The sequence below is a fragment of the Megachile rotundata genome, chromosome 2, assembly GCF_050947335.1.
Source record: "Megachile rotundata isolate GNS110a chromosome 2, iyMegRotu1, whole genome shotgun sequence".
NCBI lineage: Eukaryota > Metazoa > Arthropoda > Insecta > Hymenoptera > Megachilidae > Megachile > Megachile rotundata.
Genome location: NC_134984.1, coordinates 15,009,097 through 15,028,298, shown reverse-complemented (window position 1 = coordinate 15,028,298; position 19,202 = coordinate 15,009,097). Strand labels below are relative to the sequence as shown.

Below are 19,202 nucleotides of genomic sequence, written 5' to 3'. Positions count from 1 at the left end.
TGCCGAATTATTTACGTGGTAAATAAAATACTTGTGTCAATGCATCAATTTTAATTTAATTATTTATTTATACAATATTAAATAGATCTTTATAATTATTAGCTTGATTCATACTAAAATTTATAAATTTCTTATTATTAAAATTCTGACTTTACAAATTATCAAATTTACAAATTTAAAAATGTTTAATGTTTAAATGTTTAAATATAAAAATTTGAAATCTCAATGAAACTCTGACACTGCACCATTAATTCAAATAACAGAGGTTTGCATGTGATGAAGACAGTATATAATTTTTCTTCAAGCACTCCTTTTTAATGTCAAGGAATAAGAGCAGTATAACTTTTTAATGTCAAGGTATTATAGTGTTCTAATTAATACGCTACGAAGAAGATTCATGGTAATATGCATAATTATACAACTAACGGACTCGTTACAGATTCATTAAACTACTTACATAGGTCTAGGTAAGTGTGAAATGTGTTCAAGGACAAAGTGAAGGTAAAGTTGATCGTCGCAAGGAAATCTATTTAGCTCAGAATAACACTGACGTCATTTCATTCATTCCTGTTACACTAACGATTAACTGGACTATAAAAGAAATATTTTTTATAATAATTTATTTTTTATATTCTTCTGTGGGATATTTATTCAAAGTGTCATAATAATTATTTTATTATTAGTAGTTTATTATCATTTTATTTTTAGTAGATTATTAGTAGTTTATTATTATTTTATTATTAGTAGATTATTAGTCATCATGCAATAAAGTATCAGATATATTAACAGTGCTTGAAAAATAAAATTTCAAGTATAACAATAATTTTCACTTATGAATTAAATTTATATTTACATAAGAAGTGTATCAAAAATTCCAGCGTTTTTAAAAAATACAGGAACTGAAGTTACACAAAAATTTTGACTGACAGTGATCTGCAAATAAATGATTCATAGGAAATCCTCAAGAAATAATTGATCATACAGCAAATATGGTATGATGGATTGAGAAACGAAATAGCACGTTCCGTTATCGTAAACGCTCGATTTGCAAGATCACCTATTTTGGTAAGAATGGTCTTGCTTCATCACAAATACTCGTTTGTTCAACAAGAAAGTTTGTTCAACAAGAGTAGAAGCATCTTGAAAATAAAATAGAAATATCATTAAAATAAATTATAGATTCGTCGAAAATATTAACTGAAAATATCTTTAGTGACTTTGGGATAGTAATTACAAAATTAAATTTACAATGTTTTTGATCGTATCCAATAATGTATGACAGTAGTGGTAATAGTAAAGAAATTTTCTAGTGAAAAAAATAAAGAAAGGAACGAGAGTCAATCTGAAATGTTGGAAAGAGGATCAAGTACTTTCAAACAATTTTTAGCAGTATTTTAAAATTAAGTTACTATGTCCTCAATTGCCAATATAATAAAAAATGATCCAACAATTTTGAGTAATAGTAGTAATAGAAATAAGCAAAAAAAATTTTCAATAAACAGTCCACAATAAATAATAAACTAAGAATAAGAAAATAAACAGTCCATTCGAGATAATTTGCAACAATACCAAACTGAAAAATTTACAATATTTTTGCTTTCCTCCAAATAACACCAATAACAAAGGAAGAATATTAAAAGAAGAAATATCTAAAAAAAATGAGAATAAATCTTTAATTCAAACATAATCTTTTATTCAAGAATAATAATTCGAGATCATTTTCGACGCCATCCAAAGTTCAGTGGCGTTTAGAATATATTCGATCGATTACGTCCACTATAGTTCACGTGGATGCTGTGTATATCGGATTGTATTATAATCTGTAAAGGAAAATTGCGAAGGCGTAGCTCCGGTTTGGTCTTCCAAGTACGGAACCCAAGTACGGGCACGTAGGCTTGTTCATGTGGGATTTTAACTGTGATTTGACTTCGGCATGGTCGTCATTGGATCAGTAGTCGGATGTGATTACATGTGAGAGGATTGCTCTCTGTACCTCTGGAACTTAACTCAACTGGTTTATTTTTCATATGTTCCACTAATGTCCACTGTATCCAATGAACATGTTTTCTATACGACTCTTATCGTTCCTTCTGGTAAGTTTTTTCTTTCTTTTAATTAATAACTTGATTCGATTTTTATGGAGAAACTTAAAATTAATACAATATAAAGACATTCAAAAATAATATTTTTGGTTTGAACATTTATGTTCTACTATTATTATGGACTATTATTTTACTCTGAGAAATAAGTATCTTTTAATTAACAAGTGTATGAAATTATACTGTTTATACTAAATTTGTATCGTTGATATTAATGTTTTTTTTTTAAACAAGTTATAGTTAATTTGTGTATACAATATGGTAAGAAATATATGTACTAAAATTAATGATAATATTGAAACTAAATGTGTTGTTTAAAACACATGAAAATGTTGTGTGAACACTAGTAGTTCACTTATGAAATTCCCTGTATAATTCATTTGTTTATTTAATATAGAATATTGTCTAACAAATTAATAACTATAATTAATAACTAAATGTATTATTTAAAATGTATGAAAATGTTGTGTGAACACTAGAAGTCCATTTATGAAATTCCCTGTATAGTTCATTTGTTTATTTAATGTAGAATATTGTCTAACTTAAATTAATAACTATAATTAATAACTAAATGTGTTATTTAAAATGTATGAAAATGTTGTGTGAACACAAGAAGTCTACTTATGAAATTCCCTGTATAGTTTATTTGTTTATTTCATATAAAATATTGACTTAATCTAACTTAAATTAATAACTAAAATACAGCTTCTTATACATTCTCAATTTCTTCAAATTAAATCTTAATTATTTCTAAAATAATTACCCCATTAAACATTGATTGTATATGAATTACCCCGTTCTAGAATTTAGAATAATTGTCTAAGAACCCATGTTAGATAATTGGCCATGTAATTAATTACACTTATATAATAACACTAACTCGGTTCGAATATATTGAAAAAATAAGATAATTGTTAAGATCCGTGATAATTATGTAGCTATTATATTTGTTTCTCCTTTACTTATATAATACAAGATAATTTTAAATCTTGTAATATTTGTTCATGTATGCACTGTAAACAGATGTGAAAATTTATTATTTTTTCGATTGCAATTTACGGATTCTTGAAAACAATTATTAGAGACAATAAATTTCGTCAATTTGAATTTTTTGGTTGTTTTGAATTATTGCGACGAATCGATAGTTATAGAAATATTAACTAAATTTTTCTTGATCTCAAAATTATATTACCAAGTTCAAAATAAATTACAATAAGGTAAATACGATTGTGGTCACTCCATACTTTCAAAATTTTTCTTAGGGATTATCGAATGACATAAACTTAAACCCACATGTCAATCGTACATGAAACAGTTGATTCAACTTGCGTAGGCAATACTATAAACAGAGTTGTAAGATATTTACAACCGGGAGGACCTTGCAAGAAGGTCAAAACAATCATTTTCTTCTTTATTTTCTTATATTTTGGAAACTTGAACTTGTTCTTGAAATATATTAATAGATTTTATGCAATTTTTAAATTTATAAAAACGAAAGGTGTGTCATACTGTTTGTCACTTTTTATATGGCGGGTAGATTAGTACACGATTTATAAATAAGAGTGTCAAATTATTCGAACCTCTCAAATATGAATTTCCGAATAAAAAGACATTGGAGAATAACAATTTTTTAGTTTATTATTTTGATGATTTTCCAAATAAAATGGTCGATTACAAAAGTAACAAGTGAGGAGTAAATTGAATAACAATTTACTCGTATTTAGGTTATGTATTCGTTTTGAGTGCACAAAGTAATATAAATTCATCTATGAAAATAAAATTAATTATAGACATCTTCAAACTAATATTTCCACTTTTATAGAACACTTATAGAATCATAAAAACACTTTACTGTGATTGGAAAAGAATAATTTAAGATTAACATTGTCAGTACTTTACTGCAAAATAATTGCTAGTTTTCAACTGATAAAGGGTAATGTATCATTAGTACAAAATCGGTCGGTAAAAATAAAAATTCGGTGAACGCCATCTAGCGGATGGTGTTTTAAGCTACTCCTAATAGCAGGATCGCAGAAAAGCGAAGAGGTATCCGGAGTATCAGGAGGTTTCCCGCGCACTCACGCGCATGCGCAGTATAGCCACCCTAGTACCACCTCTCCAACATGGCGTCTGTCAAAATAGATCGAAGTAATGAAACACATTAATTAATTACTCATGTTCTTAGCATAATTTATACACTTTTATCATTGAAAAGTAAAGTTTAATTCGGTACGAACCTCCTTAAATAAAATTCATTATTATAATCTCGTAATTGTATTTTTCATACCGATAATTATTAATAATTAATTATTTTTGGATAAAATATCAACGAATTTTGTATGAGAAAGTCGATAATAAATTACTGAATGTTTTTTAATTAGAAATATGCATACATTATGCTCCAGAAGAGAGTAATTAATGATTTTCCATCATCGATATGTTGTATTATATGGGACGCCATATTGGAGAGGTGGCGCGAACTCGGCTGTACTGCGCATGCGCGCTGTTGCGCGGGAAACCTCCTGATACTCCGGATACCTCCTCGCTTTCCTGCGATCCTGCTACCAGGAGTAGCTCTGGAACACCAACCGCTAGATGGCGCTGATCAAATTTTTCTTTTTACCGACAGATTACATACGAATTTCAATTCGAATATTTTCTCTTATCAAAGCTACGTTATTTTATTAAAAAGAGAATACTTATTAATCAATTATTGTATAACAATTGTAATTTATATAATTGTTTTTATTAAAATTTATTTTTATAAATTAATTGCTAAATAATATTACACATATGTACCATATTAATTTCATTCAATATTGAAATGCATTTCTCAATTGATATACAATATTAAACAAAAAAAAAAACAATTAAAAAACCACACAAATTTAAATAATTTTTTAATTACTTCTTCAAATAAAATTGTTTTATCTTCAATTTTATATCACACGTATTATTTTTAATTTCAACTCGAAGGTTACTCGAACAATACCCAGCTCTGTCATAAATTCTATTTTTTTCAATTAGCTTCCAAGACAGCTTCCTGTAATTCACTTCCTCTTGCGTCAGTTTCAAACAATGTTATATGTGCGTCAAGGTGGATACAAAACTATGAGTTATTGAAATCAATCGTCATCCTTAGAGTAATTGCATGATGAAACTTAATCGCACGTATCTTGAAACAATATTTCTGCGGATTGTTACTAATTATGATGACTCAACAAAAATTTTCACACTCACCTTATAAGTTTGAGGTGTAAAAAGAATTCCTCCAAAGCTGCAGCTTAAAAAATAAAATAAAAAAAGTATTTGTTCAAAATCTTTGCACTTGGTATAACCTCCTTCAAAATTGCAACTCGAAATATAAAATAAGTAGCTGTCCAAAATCTTTCCACTCGGCATGATGTCGTTAACGGCAATATAACAAGATAACAAAAATTGTTACTCTCATTCTATAAAAAGTATGTGGTAAAAAAAAATTTCATCAAAGTATCAACTCAGAATATAAAATAAGAAAAGTGTCCGTCCAAAAACTTTCTACTCAGCATAACCCCGTCGACGGCAATATAACGAGATAACAGAAATTGTTACCTTCACTCTATAAAAGAGTATGTAGTATAAAAAAAATTACTTTAAAGTTGCAGCACAGAATATAAAATAAGAAAAGTGTTCATTCAAAATCTTTCCACTCCCATAACCTCGTTGACGGCAATATAACGAGATAACAGACATTGTTACTTTCCCCCTCTACAAAAAGTATGTGGTATAAAAAAAATTCCTTCAAAGTTGCAGCACAGAATATAAAATAAGAGAAGTGTCCGTCCAAAATCTCTCTACTTGTATTACCCCGTCGACGGCAATATAACGAGAGTCAACTATATTTCTACAAATATGACATTTCTAAAAACATACTTCTTCTTAAAGTTACTTATTAATATAATTAAATGTTTTCAACACTATTTCAAGTAAAAGTATCAAATTTTTCGAATCAATTTTTGAACGATTTCTTAATCGCGCTCTCCCGGCAAACGGCGATATAAAAGTTTCACTGTCAAAGGCAACGTTACAGTATTCGCGCACACAAACACGTTCATTCACCATGTAAAATATACTGTAGTCGTAAAAGTGAAAGCGGTGCAAACGAGGGAGAAAATATGATCGTGAAACTCGGTCAATTGATCGCTATAAGAAGATGAATTGGGTTTTCTTGTGTGCGTTTTTTGATCACGTTTGTCCACTTTCATCGTTCGAGTTATATGAACGAAACAAAAAGTCGATATTTAGAGCACATTTTTTTATTCAATTCGAAGAAAGTACAATGTTATATTTAGTGAAACATAATTGCACGTATCGATTACACTCTGCGATGTATACAGAGTGTCTCGTTTATACCTACTCGAATTATTCAAGTCTTGTGTTTCATAATTTTATATCGAAAAATATACATTTACATAATTTAATGTAAATAACTTTTTTGCGGACAAATATGTTTGAAGGTCATTCGTGTTTCTTTCGTGAACTGCATATCTTTCATATGAGAGTCAGAATATATTAAGACACATTTTTGTAATTTTAAGAATCGATGGAATCTTAGTACAAAATGTATTAATGTATTTATTTACAAATGTATTCATTGTATTTATTATTTGATTTAATAGAATTTTTTCATTTTTGTATTGAGAGGTCTAGACAAAATTTTTGTTGCAAAAATAAGAAAAATTTTGTGCAAAATAATTTGTAGAAAATTGACTATTTTTGCATTGAATTGTTTCATGTAAAAAAAAATATTACAGTAATATATTTCAAAGTAGAATGTTAAAAATTAATAACTTCAATGATACTTTAAATTCAAAAGAAATTTTTCTTAATAAAAATTGTAGTAAAGGAAAAATATTGCAGTAATATATTTTAAGGTAGAATGTCAAAAATCGATAACTTCAGTGATACTTTAAATTTGAAAGAAATTTTTCCTAACAAAAATTGTATGAAAGGAAAAATATTGCAGTAATATATTTTAAGGTAGAATGTTAAAGATTAATAACTTCAAAGATACTTTAAATTGAAAAGAAACTTTTCTTTAAAAAAATTACAATATCTATTGCCTATTTATTACTTTTCGTTGTTATTAAGAAAGTCACTCAAAATTTTTTAGAATATAAATTTTAAAATGTAAAAACATCTATCAAAGAAGAGTTAAAGTTAGTAAAGTTACTTTTACCGAATTCCATGGGTCCAGTAACCCACGCTGATATAAATATGTAGTTAATTTCTCTAATTTGCATATGCGATATATTAGGAAGTTCCAATACTTGAAAATTTACGAGTGAAGTTCGGAAAGTGTATACATTAAAGTGAGTTAATTACTGAAATGACAAGCTCCAAACGTTTACTTTAGCAACAACTTACTACTAAATAAACTGTGTTGTAGAAAGAAACTATGTTCTGCAAGGTAGTAATTAAAGCTAGTTAAAGAATGAACGAAATTATTTGCAGTCACTTTTATGATACTATCAAGAGGGTGGCTCGTAAACTTTCAAAAACGTTTAATTATCTCAGTAACAGTTTATTACACTATTAGTTTTTTAATATAGCTAATAAAAATTCATCTTAGAACTCAGGTAATTTATTAAAAAATTTAGTTAATTGAAATTTATTCAAGAAGTTATTCAATTAATAATTTACTTAAAAAGTTATTCAAGTAATAATTTACTCAAGAAGTTACTCAAGTAGTAATTTATTTAAGAAGTTATTCAATTAGTAATTTACTTAAGAAGTTACTCAATTAGTAATTTACTCAAAAAGTTATTCAATTAGTGATATACTCAAGAAGTTATTCGATTAATAATTTACTCAAGAAGCTATTCAATTAGTGGTTTACTTAAAAAGTTATTCAAATAATAATTTACTCAAAAAGTTATTCAATTAGTGATATACTCAAGAAGTTATTCAATTAACAATTTACTCAAAAAGCTATTCAATTAATAATTTACTTAAGAAGTTACTCAAATAACAATATACTCAAGAAGTTACTCAATTAGTAATTTATTTAAAAAGCTATTCATTTAGTAATTTGCTTAAGAAGTTACTCAATTAGTAATTTACTCAAAAAGTTATTAAATTAATAATCTACTTAAAAAGTTATTCAAGTAATAATTTACTCAAGAAGTTACTCAATTAGTAATATACTCAAGAAGTTATTCAATTAACAATTTACTCAAAAAGCTATTCAATTAGTAATTTACTTAAGAAGTTACTCAAATAACAATATACTCAAGAAGTTACTCAAGTAGTAATTTATTTAAAAAGCTATTCATTTAGTAATTTATTTAAGAACTCAGTTAACAATTTATTCAAAAAATTATTCAATTAGAAATTTACTTAAGAAGTTACTTAGTAATTCATTCAACAAGTTATTCACTTAAGAAATCATTAAATTAATAATGTACTCAAGAAGTTATTAAACTAGTAATTTACTAGAAAAGAAAGCTCATTTAATGTATCTAAGGAAACGTATTTTTGCCATTTCGGTAAATTCGATCTTCCTGCGACACATCCTTTGAGAATCGTCGTTCCAGCATTAAAGTGTCGTTAATTATGGACTGGCTATCTGCACCGGTACGTGGGCGCGGTTTTGCTCGTTGGGAAAAGCGTTGTGAACACGTTCGAAGAAGTAGGGGGACGATAGCTCTGAAAACATAAAGCATCTATTCTGTTTCAGTTCCCGTAACGCGTCCTTTGTGCTCACTTCGTTGATATTCGCGAAGGTGATACACTATACGATATCAATTAAAAATATACAATTAATCTTCTAATCCTCGCGTTGTAGCTTCATTCGCTAATAATCGAACTTAAACTCCACTGTGACAATAATTAAGGAAATTAAATGAACATAGAGAATTTCCTTCGTAGGGAAATTTTACATATAATGAAATTTGGGAAATTTCCCGAATTCTTCAAATTTTTCATAAGAAATGACTGAACTTTTCTTTCTGCAATATTCGAGGAATACTGTTCATTTTCTAACACAATTGTGTTGGAAATGAAGCTTTGTGAATTATGTCACTTTTTGACACTTTGACAACCGGTGTCAAGTTTTAGTGAGTTTTACTATTTATTCTAATTTTATTGTATCGTAGAAATTTGACATTGCTTTACTAATCTATTTTTGTTGACTCATAAATTGTCTCAAAGATTTGTTATTCTTTCTTACAGATAAGAAAATTGCAATTCAATATTGTAGCTTATTATATTATTCTAGAAGTACATTATCCTACAAGCATTTGTATATTTTTGTTTACTGCTGAACGAATTACAATTAAAATGTATTGACTGAATTATAAATTACTAAGAAACTTGAATACAGTTCTATTTATTGAAATAAAGAAGTATCTATAATTAATTTATGGTTAATTTTAAGATCTAGATAGAGCGAGTCTAAGAGTGTCCTCCATTTTTGTTTCACTTACAAGAGTTTTTAATCTCACAATTTGACACAAAAATTGTTCACCTTCTTTACAATCTAGTTCATCATTTTTCATTATTTTTACAATTGTTTATTAACTTTTCAAAAAACTATTGAAGTTATATTAAGAAATTCGTTAACTTCGTCAAAAACTTGTTGAATAAAAAGTCAAGAACACGTTGACCTTTCTCAAAGAGACTAAATATATATTTCTGATCTGATAATATTATAGCTGGCGCGAAGAACACCATAACCTTCACATGACCTTGAGTTGAAAATCACGGTTCACTGGATAACTCGAATCATAAGGGTTTAATCTTGGTTATATTTGCACCGAAACGAAGACTGAATAACATTCGTTTTTAAAACACACTACGGTTGTCAAAGTGTCAAACAATATAAAATTTTAACTAAATATAAAATCCTTTCTGAGTACAATTAATTCCATTTTGTGGACTAAATGTGACTTTTAATAAAATTATTTACTTATACGCAACAGATTCCGAACTGAAATTCACTCGTATAATAAGGACGCAAAAATAAAGATACAACATGGTGATTTCTGTTATTAAACTTCGACAACTACTGTAACGACTATGCTTCTGTGGATGCTAAGCTGTTTGAACCTGCTGACGGTAGGTTTTTTACCTGAATACTTCCACTATTTATAAGATATTTACATTGGAATAAATCGAAGAAGAAGATTGTAGAAATGTCAAAATACTTTTACTAGAGTTGGGACTGTAGATGCAAATGTAGATTCAGTTGGAATGCTTATATTTGGTGAACTGTAGAAGAGTAAGGCAATGTTGTCATACTGCACGTGATGGTGACATTTAAGATGCTCTTACAGCATCGTAGACTTCTCTAGATTCTATAGGGGAAAATAATGATACAGCAGAAAGGGAATATTTAGGTACAGAGGTATTTTTAGGTATACTCAATGTTTAGTTTAGCTTTGAAAATGTAGAACTTTTCGATTGGAGGACTTAGGAAATTGGGAATTTGGGGTTTTGAGGAAATTTGAGAATTGAAGAATTTCAGGATTTGTGTAATGAAGAATTTGAGAACTCGAAAATTTGAAGATTTGGAGATCTGGAAATTGGAAGATTAATTTTTTGACAAGTGGAGGTTTTGGGGATTTGGGAATTTGGGAATTGGAGAATATAGGAGTTCGGGTGATGTGGGAATTGGGGAATGTGGAAATTGAAGAATGTGGGAATTTGGAAATGTGGAAATTGGGGAACATAGGAATTTGGAAATGTGGGAATTTGGGAATGTGGGAATTTGGAAAGTGTGGAAATTGGACACTGTGGAAATGACACAATGTGAGAATTGGTCAATGTGGTAATTGGGAAATATGGGAATTCGGGAATAAGAAATTTGGGAAATTGGGAATTGGAGAATATGGGAGTTGGGGTGATGTGGGAATTAGGGAATGTGGAAATTGGACATTGTGGGAATTTGGAAATGTGGAAATTGGGGAACATAGGAATCTGGAAATGTGGGAATTTGGAAATGTGAGAATTTGGAAATGTGGGAATTTGGAAAGTGTGGAAATTGGACACTATGAGAATTACACAATGTGAGAGTTGGCCAATGTGGTAATTGGGAAATTTGGGAATAAGAAATTTGGGAATTTGGAACTTTGGGAGACTGAAAATTAAAAATTTGGAAACTTGAGAACTTGAGCTACTCTTTGGCTACTCTTCAAGGCCTTGAAATTCGAAAATTTCGTAACTTTCACATTTTACAGCTTCCGCAATGGTGGCTAGAAAAAAATTCCCATCACTATAATTCTCGAGTTACCACACGCATTTATATTGCATAATACAATTTCCGCGTTCGAATAATAAAATTTTCCCAAGTAAACGTTTGCACTTGAATGGAGGCGTCTCGTGCCTCCGCACCGCCATTTTTCCTAAGAAAACCTCGCGTGCTTCTTATAAAAAAAAATAGAACGAACAATGTTTAGAAACGTTAGAAGTTAAAAGATGTCCGAGTCATCGATGACCCTCACTGTAGTCAATGTATTAATGATAATGCATTGCGATACGCATGATTCGTCATGAAAAGTTTTTCTATGTGAACGCTTCGAATATGTGTCACCGTAATGATCTTATTCATTAATAAAATATTCATCGGGCGTTCGTTGGTTTTCCATATGAAATTGCGGCCTTCGCTGCTCTGAATTCACATGCGCAACACGTTGTATTAATTGTTCGTATATTGTGATCGACTGAAGTGTTTCATTGTTTGCAACAGCTGTGCACAAGTGTTAAACCTTAGGGAAAATACGAAACACATAGAAAAATATTTGTTCTTATGTTTCGGTAGAAAAATATTTTGTGCTCCTTCAAGATTTGAAGTTCTCTTTATGTTAGGTTTCAAGTTAAGTTTGAAGACTTTTGTTTATTAAAGTAGCTCAAATTTTGTTCTCTTTTTACTTCTCACCCTTTAAGAAGTTAGTATATGGGGTGAAAAAAATAAATATCAAAGTGCGAGCTGAAAAATTTAAACTTAAGAGTTCCTTCAAAGCAATTTGAAAGTTTAGAAAGTGAAATTAAAAATCAAATTTTTTAGCCACTTTTTAATTTTTTAAAACAACTTATTCATTAATAATTAGCTCCTACATATTGATCAGTTATAGGTATTCTATCTAATTTGTAATTTAAGTATACTTTCATGTATTTAATTTAAGTTTCACGTCTTTTTTTCTAACAAGTAATAAAAGATACAATATATTACCTGTAGTTATTATAACATTTTAATTATACATTATATCTACTTAAAAAAAAGAAACAAGTGGTATAATTTAATTTTTTACAATTAAAAAAAATTGCAGTTCTTTAAAAATTCCAAAACTGTCGAATTAATATTTTTGTTTAATAACAAAAGAATTTCTTTACACGTGAATATATATGCTGTTTCTGTTACATAGTCTTTTCATTAGAAAAAAAAGAAAGTGAACAAACGTCTTTTCACTAGAATGAAAAGAATAAATACATATACATAGTAGTTATAAATTAGAGATGGATCATTCCAACGAAAAGAAACTATTTGTTCACAATTCTTTCACCTGTTTGTCACAGTTTCTGAATACCAGCGTCAATTGAATTCTCTTTGAATATTGTTCAATAGTCGATACTTCAATGGCTATGCTTTACCAACTTTCTGAATAAGGAACAAGCTACTGAATATTGTGTTGAATATCAAAATGTGGGTGACACTAGAGACTTGACGTATTTTGAACAAATTTTTCGAATTAACAAATAAATTCCAAAATTTCAATATTCTAAATTTCCTAATTTCCCAATTCCTAATATCCCTAATTCCCTAATTCACAAATTCCCAAATTCCCAAATTCCCAAATTCCCAAATTTCCAAATTTCCAAATTCCCAAATTCCCAAATTCCCGAATTCCCAAATCTCCAAATCCTCAAATTCCCAATTTCCCAATTTCCCAATTTCCCAAATTCCCAAATTCTCAAATTCCCAAGTTCCCAAATTCCCAAGTTCCCAAATTCCCAAATCTCCAAATCCCCAAATCCCCAAATTCCCAAATCCCCAAATCCCCAAATCCCCAAATTCTCAAATTCCTAAATTCCCAAATCCCCAAATCTCTAAATCCCCTAATCCCCAAATCCCCAAATTCCCAAATCCCCAAATCCCCAAATCCCCAAATCCCCAAATCCCCAAATCTTCAAATCCCCAAATCCCCAAATCCCCAAATCCCCAAATTCTCAAATTCCTAAATTCCCAAATCCCCAAATCCCCAAATCCCAAAATCCCAAACTTCCCAAAATTAAAAACTTCTAAACTTCCAACAAACTCCCCCAATTTTTTCTGAATTGTACAACAATAACTCATTGTCAGCAAAATCAGATGAATTATACAACTGCCTATTACATCTGCGTGACATAAACAATACATAACTGTAAGCCTCACTATTATTGTACAATTGTTTAGTTATATAATAATAATAACAATGATCATCATCCTAACCCTCTAACCATAATCCTAATCATAGTTCTATTCTTCCCAAATCTTGTTCTTGTATTTTAACATAAAATAATATTATTCCATATTCAATGTCTGGAATGATACCTAAATCAAGCATCACAATCGGGAAATTACAATTACCAAGGTATTGTTCGTAGAGTCCCTGTCGGTCATGGTATTTTCACCGTCACTTTTGCCTCACTTCCGTTGTCCTCAATATTCTTCGGGTCCCACAATTCTTTCAAATGCCTTTCTTTTTGTTGTTAACAATGTATGTTGGCGGTATGCTAAGAAGATAAGGTAATACCTATAGAAACTCATTCTATGTATGACTCACCTGGTGCGACATGTGGTTAGACGGTTCTACTACAGACGCAACTGGTGTGTCATACTACCAAATTTACATTAGCAATACATACTTGAATATTTAGAGAAATATTCAGAGAAATAACGTACTACCACGTAAAGTAAACCAAAATGTTTCACATGTTGCATTTACATGCATTAATTAAAAATTTATTCATTGAAAAATTTTTTAAATTTGTTAATTTAAAATTGAAATGAAATTTATTAATTTAAAATTGAAGTAAAATTAATGATTGCAACTGACTACATTTCAAAATGCTAAAATAGAAAAATACTTGTCATGATGTCACAGAAATAATTCTTATTAGTTGAATAAAATGGTACATGGTCAGAATAAGTACAAAGTACAGAAATCAGTACAAATAAAAACTAAAGGAAATAACTAAATAAAATAGTAAAAAATTGAAGAGATTGAAAGAGAAATGAATAGAGAGGTAAAAAGTAAAATACGTTTTAAACGTGATGAACGTTTTTGTTACAGGTTTCAGTTTCATGTCTAAGCACGTCATTAGCAGAAGCTGAGAAAAGTGGTTGGAGTTTCGAGCCGAATACCCAGTACCATCTTCAAACAGACGAAGGACCTGAAAGGTATTTTCGTTTTCAAACACTGAATGGTCAATACAGAAAGGAGAAACGATTGGTCGATGGTACAGTGATTGGTACAGAGGGTTGGTTAGATCCTCTGGGGTATTTACGTCTTAAGGACTACATAGCTGATCATAATGGCTTTCGGATATTGAGGTGAATAATATACCTATAGTGCTGTTATATAAAAGATACATTTCTTATGCTAGTTTTAAGTAATACTAATTATGAATATAATTATCAAATTAATAATACTAATTGTAAGTATGAAGAGAATTATTAATTTGATAATATTAACAATAAATATAATTATTAATTTGATAATACTAAGTATAAATATAATTATTAATTTGATAATACTAAGTATAAATATAATTATTAATTTTATAACACTAAATATAAATATAATTATTAATTTTATAATACTTAATATAAATATAATGATCAATTTTATAATACTTTTAATGGTTTCCTTTACGAACAGAAGTTTAATAGTATCAAAAGTTACATTTGCAATAATCAGAATACATAACAGTATATGCACCTTAAGCTTAAGATATTATATGAACACAAAATGCAGTTTAAAATAATATTATTTTTAACTAGGTCAAAAATGGTGTACGTAGGTACAAATAGACCTATTAACTATGCTGTGAAGGAAGCCAAATCAGCACCTGCCCAAAATGGAATTCTTGTACAACCAACGCGACCACCGAATCCTTTCAGGTATTGCAATCAAACTATTCCAAATTTCTAAAAACAATTAAAAAGTTTAATATTGACAATTTTTAAATTAGAAAATTTGTTATTACAAATTAGAAGAGTAAATGTGTCTAAATTCGAGAATTAATCTTTTCTCTGAGATGTTCTGAAAAAAGAAGTAAGAACTGGAGGAAATAAACGTTCGGAAAGTAACCAGTGTGAAAGCATTTATTTGCGACAATAATGACCGGCTAACAGCGAACAATCGTTGCAAATGTGCATCTGTGGCGTGACAAAACTGTGAAAGCACTCATTTACTTTAATGTTCTCTATTTATAGTGCATTTTCTGCCTGTCACTGAAAGTGAGCGCTTCGAAACGTGTTACGCTACAAATGTGATGATTACAAGGCAATTTTATAATAGAAAACCCATGAAAATTAAAATTTTTTAGTATTAATAACTATAATTATAATTTTAATACAATCTTATTACATACGTCATATGCTACACATATCTATACAATATTTTTGCTGCCATCTTGGCTGATAGTTTCAATATTAAATACCATAAATATTATTATTTTACTTAATGATCATTTCTTTCAGGCAATCGGACACGAATTACGCTCGCCCTCTACTGGGCAACGAAATTAACTCGAATTATTACGTGAGTTCAACGATAAAACCACGAGTGGACCTTTCAGCTCCGAACGACGACTATTACTACAACCCGAACCCAACGATTCCACCCAGATCTCGAAATCTGTTATTACCGCCATCTACTTCGCACAGCAGCACAAGAGTACCACCGTACGATGGAACCCACACAGTTGCTAACGGGTTTCAGTACTATCTCAAAAAGCAGTATCACGAAGAAGAAAAAGACTCTTCCGGAGCCAATATCGGCTCCTTCGGCTATGTCGATCCTTTCGGTATCAGAAGAGTAATTTATTATAAGACGGGCCCACGAGATAATGGTTTCCTTTACGAACAGAATAACAAATACGTGGGACTCGAAGGAACACCGTACGATCCTTCCTTAGCTAATTTATATGGACAAAAATTGAGAACATCTACATAATAGATTTCGCAAAATTGATATAACTTGTTGCATTTTATGTAGGTATAATAGAGAAAAAAAGTAATGAATGTAACAAGTATTTCGAATGTCGAGGCATCTGTTTTTAAGGTATATTTATGGGCATTTGGGGCAATTTTTCAAAATAATGTGATAACATGGGTTTAGGAGTAAGACATTTAATAAGATTCAAGGTTTTGTATGGAATGAATAGAAACGTAACTGCCATAGTAGCTTGTGACTTCCATGTTTTAGTTTTGTGTTTGTTAAATTGACTTCAGTTTAGTTATAAGTTACCTTTAGTACTATTATGAATATTAATATGATTAACAATTTTGACTTGTTTATAAATATTTAATTTTTACTGTATATTTATATGAAGTTTGAATGGTACATGTACTTATTTGATTACCTACTCTTTGATTATTATTAATTACCCACGTTTTTTGTATACTTAATATTTACACTGTATATAGATTCTTTTATTTGGGTATGAAAATAATTCTTGTTTAAACTTTCTGCCAAATTACAAGCTAAGCAATAAATGCTATGAAATTTTTACATAAGACTATTTCTATAAAATACAATCTTAGTTATTGTCAAGGGTAATTTAGACATTTTAGTGAGGCAATTTACAAAGTGCATACAGTGGTTTGATAAAGTATTGGCACATGAAGTTTCATTGCAATAATGGATTGAAATATTGTTATAATATAATAATAGTATCTTAATAAACAGATTAATGTAATGTGGTATATAAGAAATATAAAATATATCTGCTATCAAATAAATTCCAAACAGAATGTGCCAATATTTTATTAAATGATTATATGTACTTCTATAGTCATCAATTGATTTTACAATTGTCTTCAGTCCCAGAACCTAATTCTTCCTTAAAATACTACACTAAATACTCTCCCTTCACATGTTTTATATCCATAATTATACAGTAGATATTTGTTTTTGTTTTTGTAACACTCTAAACACTTTTTCACATCTTTACAATAATAAAATAATTAGGAATGACCAGGTAATGATATGCATTACATTGCTTTGATTGGTTGCCCTAATGCCCTTTGCTGAAATAGAGTTTCAAAGTTCCTCAAGCTTTGAAGCTTTATTTGAACTTGACGAAGAGAGATCATAAGATTTCTCCAAACATCAAATATTGGGTGCCATGCTAAGTCAGTTTATTATTTATAACGAATATGTAATGTTTAAGCTTTGAACGATTTTAGAAACCCCTTGTGGAAAAATAAATCATCAATAAACCATGTAAAAGTTAGCAAGTTTAGAGAAATGTGAATATACTGTTCAGATCTTTGGATGCAACAATTCTGACATTATTAAACTTTTAGGTCAAGTCTGTAAATTGTGAAAACTGCAAATCCTCAAATTTCCTAATTTCTTAATTGCTTAAATTCTAATTTCCTAAATTCCTAAATTCAGGAAACAGAACTGCAATTTTCATAACAATAGAAAATAAAAATCTAGTTCCAATCATAAATATCTAACTTGTTAAGATTGTTAATTAAGATTGTTAACTATTTTAGCATCCAACATAACACACTTTACAAAAAAAATACAAGTTTGTAATGTCATTTATTAAAAATATTTACATAATTAAATTGTGCATACAATATGTTAAAATAATCTTAATTCAACAACTTAAACATTTCATCTCAAACGTCCTACGTATCGAATACATTATAATCAACAGAGTTATCATCTTAAAGGTATCGTTTTCTCTTTGTTTCACTTTCAAAACTTTTTGTCATAATTATCTCGTCGATCAATCTGTTGGCTTAAGGGTTGCTGTAGTTTTTGAGCTGCTTCGCGTGCGTCAGCTTCCTGCAAAAATAAATTTTGAATTAATAAAGGAATTTCTTTTATTTTTAAATTGACTATTATTTATAATTACATTATTTATTAATTGTAAAATAATAAAAAAATTATTGCTTTAACATTAAATTAATTAGAATTAATAATAAGAATTTAAAAAATAAGAAATATGAAAACTGTCATCCTTTTATTTATTAAATAATGCTTTATTTAAATCATTAATACTTGTTATTTTGTAACAATATATTATAATTGTCAACATATATTAACAATACAATATATTGTTATTTTAATAACAAATTTGATATGAGATTGACTTTTGATATTTTGTATCAATATAGATAGTTTCCACTCGACAAAAGATATTGATTGACTTTTACGGCCTTGCCATTACCCCAAGGCATAAAAATAGACAAAAACAAAATACCAGAGCACGGAAAAGAAAGAGTTGCGTAGGCGATAAAAAGTGACAGGAGAAAGGAAGAATCAGAAAGCGAAATAAAAATAAAAAAAAAGAAAAAGTAGTGTGGGATGTACCTCCTGCTGACGAATGCCCGCAAAGATGAGGTCGAGGCCTTTCTGTATCTCTTCGCTGACTGGCGGTGGCGTGGGAATGTGATCACCGGTCGCGTGAAAGCCAGTTTCATCGGCCGTATAATGAATGGTGATCAGTTTCCCTTCTGGACTCGTATAGGAGAAGCTTCCTTCTTGAACCAGAGCCTCTCCTTGCTCTTCTCCTTCGCCTACTTTCTTGATATAACCGCTCTCCTCCGCGATGATGTTGTTTCCCGTTTCGTAACTGTGAAATAATATACGGATTTGTCAGATCTTTTCTAAAGATGAGATCGAACACGGTTCGATCCGAGGTACTTTGAACTTTACGGTGCTGTTCATTCTGAAATACTTTTATGGCGGTTATAGGTTGTCGTATGAATATTGGTTGGAACTTTTAGCGATTTCCTTTTGCTGCAAGTCCCTATTTATATGTTTTCTAATTTTGTAATTTTTAATTGTTTAATTATTGAGTTTGCAAATTTTCTGATGCCTAAATATCAAATTTCAAAAT

The 19,202-nt window shown here is 29.3% G+C and overlaps 2 protein-coding genes and 1 long non-coding RNA gene across 8 annotated transcripts in view; 1 reads left to right on the top strand and 2 right to left on the bottom strand.

Moving 5' to 3' along the window:
* Positions 1–130: 130 nt before the first annotated feature.
* On the bottom strand, positions 131–4,521 carry LOC143266024 (uncharacterized). Its single transcript, XR_013040956.1, has 3 exons — positions 3,814–4,521; positions 458–591; positions 131–382 (listed from the first exon to the last, which is right to left on the bottom strand). It is a non-coding gene; the product is annotated as an uncharacterized LOC143266024 (long non-coding RNA).
* On the top strand, positions 1,768–18,194 carry LOC100883542 (uncharacterized). 4 transcript variants are annotated; one of them, XM_076541200.1, is made up of 5 exons: positions 1,771–2,093; positions 10,061–10,196; positions 14,411–14,670; positions 15,121–15,240; positions 15,823–18,194. In XM_076541200.1, exons 2-5 carry the CDS (start codon positions 10,158–10,160, stop codon positions 16,295–16,297), a joined length of 894 nt encoding a protein of 297 aa, XP_076397315.1. In that variant the 5' UTR covers positions 1,771–2,093; positions 10,061–10,157; the 3' UTR covers positions 16,298–18,194. The 4 variants fall into 4 exon arrangements, with proteins under 4 accessions (XP_076397322.1, XP_076397315.1, XP_076397313.1 ...); XM_076541198.1 differs by lacking the exon at positions 1,771–2,093 and adding an exon at positions 8,757–8,863; XM_076541203.1 differs by lacking the exon at positions 1,771–2,093 and adding an exon at positions 9,176–9,196.
* Asap (ArfGAP domain of ASAP) overlaps positions 17,878–19,202 on the bottom strand; it is a 39,712-nt gene continuing 38,387 nt past the window's right edge. For all 3 annotated transcript variants that reach the window (XM_012280094.2, XM_012280098.2, XM_012280097.2), the window contains exons 17-18: positions 18,674–18,935; positions 17,878–18,145 (exon numbers count right to left, since the gene is read on the bottom strand). In XM_012280094.2, coding sequence (XP_012135484.1) covers positions 18,056–18,145; positions 18,674–18,935 — 352 coding nt within the window. In that variant the 3' untranslated portion in view covers positions 17,878–18,055. The remainder of the gene's footprint in view (positions 18,146–18,673; positions 18,936–19,202) is intronic.

What these genes read in the sequence shown, in the direction of transcription:
- LOC100883542 (XM_076541207.1), top strand. Translation starts at nt 2,055, where the DNA reads ATGAACATGTTTTCTATACGACTCTTATCGTTCCTTCTG. An exon ending in GACTCTTATCGTTCCTTCTG is followed by an intron (nt 2,094 to 14,410) that starts GTAAGTTTTTTC and finishes TTTTTGTTACAG; the next exon opens with GTTTCAGTTTCATGTCTAAG. An exon ending in AATGGCTTTCGGATATTGAG is followed by an intron (nt 14,671 to 15,120) that starts GTGAATAATATA and finishes ATTTTTAACTAG; the next exon opens with GTCAAAAATGGTGTACGTAG.